This window comes from Gossypium raimondii, chromosome 4 (genome assembly GCF_025698545.1).
Source record: "Gossypium raimondii isolate GPD5lz chromosome 4, ASM2569854v1, whole genome shotgun sequence".
Classification (NCBI taxonomy): domain Eukaryota; kingdom Viridiplantae; phylum Streptophyta; class Magnoliopsida; order Malvales; family Malvaceae; genus Gossypium; species Gossypium raimondii.
The window spans coordinates 42,532,075-42,540,979 of NC_068568.1; the positions used below are offsets into that span (position 1 = coordinate 42,532,075).

Consider the following 8,905-nt stretch of genomic DNA (forward strand, 5'->3'; position numbering starts at 1 on the left):
TCTTATACTCTCTTTTTGAACTTGTATTAATCATTCCTCTTCTTCAGCCTCGACTTCATTATAACATTTTTCAATAATCTCCCAAACTTCTAGAGATCCAAGAAGAGCCTTCATTTGGATACTCCATTTGCCATAATTTTTTTGGTTAATTGGGGAACGGAAGAAAGAGGAATAGAATTGTTCATTTTGATCGAACAAGACTCTGATACAAATTTGTAGAAGGTTGATTAATATTTGGAGAAATAAAACAAAGAAAGTGATAAAGAATATATTGGAGAAGAGAAATAAATTTTGTATGGAAGAAACAAATTCTTTCTAATAAACTTTTTCTTTCACTCACACACAATTAATTCTTCATCACATACAACTCTTTATATAGGAGTTGTAAGTGACTATTCATCTATATCACTAAATGCTAGGAGTTGTGACTATTCATTTACATAACTTAAATACTATAGGAGTTGTGACTATTCATGCATGTGTGTAACTTTTCATCTTCAAGTCTCTTCGCATTATTAACTCTTCATATTCAAGTCTTTTCACATTCGTAACTTTTCATAATTTATTTTATGCAAGGTTAATTTAATTATGTGCCAACAAGGGTCTTCTTTGGAGGCTAACCAATGAGAAGTAAGCTCCAGTGGGACCTTTAGCCAACAAAGATTGATGGGTCCCTTTCTCCACTATCTTCCCTTTATGCAACACAGCAATTTGGTCACAGTTTTGAATGGTTCTTAGCCTGTGAGCCACTACCACACTAGTTCTCCCAATCATAACCCTTTCAAGTGCATCTTGTACTGCTTTCTCTGATTGACTGTCAAGTGCATTGGTGGCCTCATCTAAGAGCAAAATTGCAGGGTTTTTCAATATGGCCCTTGCTATTGCAATGCGCTGCTTTTGCCCCCCAGAGAGCTGCATTCCCCTATCACCACACCATGTATTGTAACCATCTTTTAACCCTGAAATAAATTCATGAGCATTGGCTGCCATGGCAGCCTCTATGATCTGTGATTCATCCATCGTATCAGATGCTCCATATGCAATGTTTTCTCTTATGGTGCCTGCAAATAATGTAGGCTCTTGGCTAACTACTGCTATATGTTTCCTTAGTGACCTAAGCTGGTATGACCTTATATCTCTACCATCAATTTCCACTACACCATCAAGTGGATCGTAAAATCTCTCGATTAATCCAATGATTGTTGATTTACCCGACCCACTTTGTCCAACCAGTGCAGTTGATTTACCTGCATCTATGTTGAGGGAAAAGGCTCTGAAGATCATAATGTTGGGTCGAGCCGGGTATGCAAAGTCTATGTCATGAAGTTCTACATGGCCTGTTATCTTTTCGGGGTTATGTCCGTTAGAATCTTCAGGCTCAATCGTTGTGAATCGGTCCAATATAGCAAAGACTGATCCAATTGCTTCTAAGCCCTTAACAAGGTCAGAAGTCATGCTTCCAGCATCGGCTATCACCCGGCCGGTGCTTACCAAGATCATGAAGGTCTCAAACAAAGCTTTTGCAGTGATGTAGCCTTGAGAGATGAGTTTACCACCATACCAAAAGTTTAAGGCCCAAGTGCAAGTTGTTAGGCTTTGAGACGTGCCGAGTCCAATACCAGCAAACCACGATTGACGGATGCTCTCTCTTCGAGGACCTTCTTGAGCCCGTTCCAGCATTTTCAAGATTCTGTCTTGGGACGAGAAGGCGGTGATGGTTCGGAGGTTGGAAACTGCCTCAGCAGCCAGCTTGCTGCTTTCACCTTGGGCTTTAATAGCCTTCTGTGACATGCTTTTAAGCAAGACGCGTTTGGTGTAGAAACAAATGATGATGATGGGTTGAACCGCAATCATAACAATTGCAAGCCGCCAAGCTATGACCATGCCCATGGTGCAAGCTATAGTTACTGCTGACATTGTTTGCACAATCAATGCCATCCTGTCACCTACCAAGGATCTCAACTGCCAGAAGAAGATAACAATTAGAACCAAAATATGGTTTGGCTTAAATTATAGGTATATAATCATAAAATGTTTACACTAGTTGGAAACCTCAACCTACTCAATGATTAGCAGATATAAAAATGCCAATTTTTGACACTCAAAAGATTTATTGGATATACAAGAGTATATGATGCAGGTTAAGAAAATATATACCGCATTAGCATCCTTGGCAAGTCTAGAGCAGACAGCACCACTTGAATTCTCATCTTGATCGAACCAGCCTATTTCAAATGTGAGTATCTTTGAAAGCATCCTCTCTCGAATCCTCTTTGTCAAGTACTCTCCCATGTATGCGAAATTATAATGCTGACCAACATTAATCAGCAATGTAAACACCGATAACCCGAGAAAGCATAAGGCATAGATCTTAGTCTTCTCCTTGATCTCATTGTGATCAGTTAGAAAATACACTGATACCGTAGATCCTAGTGAGAATGCATAAACAGGTTGAACTGCACCAAATAGGATAGCACTTAAACACCCCATTATTGCTTGTCTCCATTCTGGTAAGTTCAATGCCAACAATCTTCTAAAAGATGGCACTGGCAATTTTTTCTCTTCCACTATGGACTCTCCAGCCAATAAAGTATGGTTCCGAGTAAATGAATTGGCGGAACTGGACCGACTAACAAAAGAAAGTCTATGACTACTTGTGCTGTAAATGTCTATATTTGATATTGAAGATGATGCACAGGTAGATAAATTTGAGTTAGCTTCATCAAGAGTCTTTTCTTTCTCTATTTGCTGAAGGTGGACTAATGAAGCATAGTGACCGATATCATTTTCCATCAACTGATCATGCGATCCTATTTCAATAACCTGGCCCTTTTGAACAACTGCTATGAGGTCAGCATTGCGAATGGTGGAAAGGCGGTGGGCGATTATTATGGAGCTGCGGCCAACGGCAGCTTGGTCTATTGCTTGTTGCACAACTTGTTCGGATTCTGAGTCTAGTGCACTTGTTGCTTCATCTAGAAGAAGGATTCGAGGTGCTTTTATTATTGCTCTTGCTATAGCAATCCTTTGCTTTTGTCCACCAGACATTTGAACCCCTCTTTCACCAACCTGTTGAAAAGATATTTTACTTTTTCAGATTCATTCATAACAAGGATTTAAAGATTTGATCACCAACGAAAATCTGTTTATTTCTTTAATGAATGTAATCCTCAGCTTCAACTAGTTTCTCAAAAGTAATATGAAGTATGTAAACAAAGATACATAAATGAGAAATGTTTATCATGTTCCTGAAGTATGGTCTGCAACAAATGCAAAGAATTCATTGGCAAATTATATTTTAAAGAATAAAGTAACATGGGTGCTCATTTTGAAGGAGTGGGTGTTAAAAGGAATTGTTAGGGAACCAATTTACTATTAACTAAAATGAAAATGAAGAATATGGTTATATATATAAGATGATAAAACTCAGGTCAAGAAACAATGACCTGATTAGACACTTGCCTATATGATTACTTGGGAAGAAATTGCACCTTTTCACTATAATTTTGTGTTTTTGTGGATGTTAAAAGGGCTAACCTGAGTTTCATAACCTTGAGGCAATTGGGATATGAAATTGTGGGCATTTGAGGCTTTGGCCGCATCAATAACCTCGTCCATGCTAGCATCTTCCTTGCCAAAAAGTATGTTCTCCTTAATGGTTGTAGCAAAAAGTGCTGGCTCTTGACTCACCAAACCCATTTGTGATCTTAACCACTTGACCTGCAGCTTATCTATGGAAATTCCGTCAAGCAGTATCTCTCCCCCAAGTGGGTCATAAAACCTTTGTAGTAGTGCTATGACTGTGGATTTCCCTGAGCCACTACCACCCACTAAAGCCACAGTCTTTCCAGCTGGAATGTTGAGGCATAAATCTTTGAAAACCATGGTGTCAGGCCTTGATGGATATGCAAAGTCAACATGCCTAAATTCAACTGCTCCTGTAACTTTTTCCAAAATTTCTCCTTCCAAATTGTCAGAATCAATATTGGGGACTCTTTTCATCACTTCCATAATCCGTTCCCCAGCTGCACATGCTTCAGAGAAATACTTGAGGTTTGATAGACTGGCTCCTAATGATCTGATCATCACCAAAAACCAAAAAAATTACGTGTTTGAAATTTTTATTTCTTTTGTTATATATATATATATATATACATATAAAGCAAATATACATATAGATACATGTACTCATTCAATGTGGAAAAGTTTGAAGGAAATTACAGGCCCCCCTTGGCAATGGCGGCAGCAACAATGAAAACAGTCCCTCCTGGAGCGTTATGGTACATAACCATCCTACTGCCATAATACGACATGAAAGACCAAGTGGCAAAAACAACCCCATTGCTTCCAATTGCAAGACCTTTAGCCAAGCCTTGTCTTAATCCCAACTTCACGGACACTTGTAAAGCTGCTGAGAATTCTGCAATGGTTTTACTCTCACCAACAAAGGAATAAACTGTTCTTATAGAAGATATTGCCTGTTCTGCTATAGTTCCAGCCTTATTGTATTCCTCACTTATCTTTCTAGCTATTCCTATCAACCCTCTTCCATACATTAAGCCAGGAATCACCAAAACAACAGCAAAAGGAAACCCCACTATTGCTAGTCTCCATAGCATTATGAATGCTACCATGTAACACCCAACAAATATTGCAACATTCATCAGAAAATTTGGCACCTGCATGACATGATCACCCATTAGTAGTAATTAAATTACTCGTTTTTAGTCAAGAGATTACATCCGATTTGCAAAAAGGAACCTTTTCACTGAGAACATCTTGGATTACTAGACTATCATTTGAAACACTGGTGATAACTTCAGCTGTGCTTGTAACGTGCAAATCAAAGTATCCCACATCTTGTCTTAAGATAGCTTTCAAATACCCGGCTCTCATTCTTGTCGCTTGTCTCTCGCCTGTTCTTGACCAACAAAATCCTTCTGAAAAATGACAAAAGAAAAGCACATATAAAAAAAAATCATTAACTATGCCTCCATTAACCATTCCTTCAAGCCATTGAATGCTATGAATTTAAACTTACCTAGAAAACAAGCAACCCAAGACCAGCAAGCCAAATACAATAAAGCCATTGAATTCTGTCACCCATAAAACCAAATCATGTTAGATAGAAACATAGGCGAAGTCAAATATTTTGTTTACGGAGGGCGGAATTAAAAACAATTGTACAACTATTATATATACACATTATCCATTATATCTAAATTTAAATCAAAACTAAGTTTTTATGTTATATTATTTGCCTAATTTGATGGCTCAAGTTTAATATATATATATATATATTAAAAATTTTAGATTTATTTTTAATTTAAAATCTCTTTTATTTTTAATTAAAATTTTTGACATCATCCCAACTATATTAATTAAAAAAATCTTTCACTATCTACATATGTTCTGTAGCTCGTTTTAAATATGTTCTAGCTCATTTTATAGAAAGCACTAAGGACGAAGCTAGAAATTTATTGTTAGGAGGTCCAAATAAAGTTGTAATAGTTTGGGGGCCAAAGATAAAAAGAAATTGCTTTAAAAAGGCTTCAATTTAATATTTTATAAATGCAAGGAACTAAAATAGCATTATACCAATTATCTAGGGGCCAAGGCTGCTTCCCTGAAAAGCACCATATTTAAATATTATATAGTATTTCAATTACTAATATTACATAAAATCTTAGAATAAATTTTTTCGATTTTCAAATATTATAAATTATGCTTCTCGTTACTATCTAAATTTTTTTATAACTATTGAAGTCTCAACATTTAGGAAATTATAATAAAATTATTCAATATTATGATATAAAAACATGAAATGATATTAATTTAGAAGAAGTGAAATAAGGAATCTTCAATTTATATTAAGAATAAGCATAATTTAAGTTTATTATTTTGAATAAAAATATTACTAACAAAATAACAAAAGTAAATATATATTAATTTGATTAATAAAAATGTAAAAAAATAAAACTAAAAAAGTAATAAGTGATATATATTAAAAGTGTTATGAAAATGAAATTTTATTAGAATTAAATTGAAAAGGGGTAAAATATAAATTATAATTGTGAGGGACGAAATCTAATTTTAGATGATATAAGAATAATTTAATGTTGCAGTTTTACCCTTGTTTATCTTAAATAGCCTAAACAATAAGAATCGTCTTAAAATTTTGAGGGGGGTTGGGGCCCATGCCTGGCTACGCCCTTCTTTTTACTGTTTTGCATGTATGTTTTGGAAAAAAAACGAAGAAAGACCTTGTTGATGTTATGAATGAACATGTCTGCAGTGAAAGCTGAAGAACCACCAAGATTGTTCATCAACTTGCTAGTAACAAGCAATACAAGAGGTGTAGAAAAACCATCACCAACGGCTCCGATGAAGCCAAGAGTCATCAACCACATATCTACATCATCCGCATGCATGAAAATTGACCTTATGGATCCGTTCATCTTCTTCAGTTTCTCCTTCTCATTACCCATTTTTTTTCTTTTGAGAAGAAAATAAAAACAGCACCCAAAGAATCTCTAAACCACTTAGGATAGTACCGGGTGTTTCGTGCCTTTGCTTGCCTCCAAAACTAGTTGTCTTTTAAGACAAGTGAGAAGAGAAACAAGTGACAGGGTGATGCTTTTGGCCAAGTATTAAGAAAGAAACATGAGAAATGTCTTGTATATATAGCTATTCTTCGCGTTGTGTGGCTTTGAGTTGGTAGTGAAGAGTAAACCACTGAAAGGAAAAATAATAAAAAAAAGGGGTATATTTATATGGTTACTAAAATAGTAAAAAAAGAAAGTAAATAGACCATGGATGTTGAAACAGCAAACCGTCCACCGATTTTTACATAATTGGACCAGATTAACTTGGATCGGACCAAAAAAGCCCACTTTTAAAAACTCTAAGCTAGCCCAGCCCAAGTTAGTTAAAGCAAATGAAACAAAAAAGCCCTACCCTCTGTTCGCCTCTCCCCCTGCTCGCCCTCGCCTACTTCAGATCAGTGGCTCGTGGCCATCATTAAAACAAAGGGAAACTAAACACTACACAGAATATGGAGAATTGACCAGTAAATGTGAAAAGGAAAACTATTAGTAGTATAAAACTTGAAAAGGGGTGCTGCATTTATGGGGAGAAAATAATAATGTTAAAAACTCGGTGGAAGATAGCTGTCAACCATTTAACCACAATCCTATTTTTAAAAAGAATATCATTTAATCAATTTTAAATAGTAGTATAATAATTTATTTGACCCTCTAATTTTATGAAAAAAATTATTTTAATCATTTATTTAATTTTAATCTGTCAACTATTTTTTTTTGTCAAAACATCCTTAAATGGATAAAAAAGTTAACATATACTAAACTATACTAACGTGAAATTCACGTAACAGTCTATATGCATGTAGAGGTATCCATGTGTTGGGTCTAGCTCAGAAAAAAAATTTCGGCCCGTGTCCTAGGCTCGGGCTTGGCCCGGCTGAAAATATGAGCCTGAAATTTTATCCAGTCCTAGCCCGAGAAAAAATTCCTAAGCCTGAGTCAGGTCCGGCCCGGCCCATTTTTTTAATATACACCAAAAATTTATTTTAAAAATAAAAAATAATAAAAAAGTATTTTAAAATTAATAAAATTAAAAAAATATATATTTATTATATTCGGGCCGGTCCGGGCAAAAAAGTGGTGCACGAGGCCCGGCCCGTTTTCTAAACCGGTCTAGTTTTTTTGCCCAAACCCATATTTCGGGCCTATATTTTTACCCGAACCCTCCCATATTTCAGGCGGGCCATCGGGCCGGGCCAGGCCGCCTGGCCCATGGATACCTCTACATGCATGTCATGCAAGCAATTATTTAAAAAATTTTAAAAAATGCTAAAATCTATTTAAAATTTAAGAAAATAATAGAAAATTATTAAAATTATTTTGAGAATTCAAAAAATTGTTAAAATGCAAAAAGAATAAAATTTATTTAAAATTTATAGAAAATTATAAAATTTATTTAAAAAATTAAAAATTATTTAAAAAACAAGGCGGAAAAATTCCAAAACATATGAGAATAAGATGTCACTGATGACATTTTGCAACCTTTCGAATAAATTCAATAATCATTTTGTAATCTTTTAAAATTGAGTGATCAAGATGTAAATGTACTGATTTTAATGATCTTAGGTGCAATTTATCATATTTAATTTTAGATATTATTTTTATTAAATTTTTATAAATTGTATATTTAAATTATAATCAAAGTTTAAGAGAATTATTAATGGCGGATATCCAAATCCGCAGCGATCCGAATCCCATATGGTAGCATCGAAACCATAATCTAAAACCTCTTTCCTCGTAACACTTAGAGGACCAAATCGGTGGCAGGAAGTTGAATAGGGATGACATTTGTTGCAGTTGAGGCGTGGAGACCCTTGTGCCGACATTGCAGAGAGTTGAAAGAGTTGCATGCCATTGTATTTAGGGATATTTCAAACGGTGGATTCTATTATTACTCGAATCGAATTATTATTAATTTAATTATTTGAAATATAAAAATTTTTAATTGTTAATCGAATCGAGACTTTTGAAAATACATTAACTAAATTGAAATATTTCGATTAATTCGGTCGGTTAATTGAATTAACCGAAATTTGTATGTTTTTATCTTTTGATTAAAACAAATATAAAACATAAAAAATACATTGCTAAATGTTCATTTTCTTTGTTTAATAGTTTAAAAACTTTAAATAGAGGTAAAAACAACAAATAAGACATTAGAAATAACTTTAAATAATATATATTATTTATTTTAATTAATTTGATTAATTACTCAGTTTCGAACCAAATTAATCGATAATTAAAATTTCAAAAAATTATTAATCGACTTCCAACCGGATTAAATTCGACCATCAATCGATTAA

The 8,905-nt window shown here is 34.5% G+C and overlaps 1 protein-coding gene across 2 annotated transcripts; it reads right to left on the reverse strand.

Moving 5' to 3' along the window:
• Positions 1–243: 243 nt before the first annotated feature.
• Positions 244–7,054, reverse strand: LOC105779704 (ABC transporter B family member 15). 2 transcript variants are annotated; one of them, XM_052629653.1, is made up of 8 exons: positions 6,958–7,054; positions 6,264–6,735; positions 5,042–5,096; positions 4,762–4,940; positions 4,222–4,679; positions 3,538–4,078; positions 2,158–3,069; positions 244–1,962 (listed from the first exon to the last, which is right to left on the reverse strand). In XM_052629653.1, exons 2-8 carry the CDS (start codon positions 6,486–6,488, stop codon positions 583–585), a joined length of 3,750 nt encoding a protein of 1,249 aa, XP_052485613.1. In that variant the 5' UTR covers positions 6,489–6,735; positions 6,958–7,054; the 3' UTR covers positions 244–582. The 2 variants fall into 2 exon arrangements, with proteins under 2 accessions (XP_052485613.1, XP_052485612.1); XM_052629652.1 differs by having other exon boundaries at positions 6,264–6,988.
• Between the last annotated feature and the right edge of the window lie 1,851 nt (positions 7,055–8,905).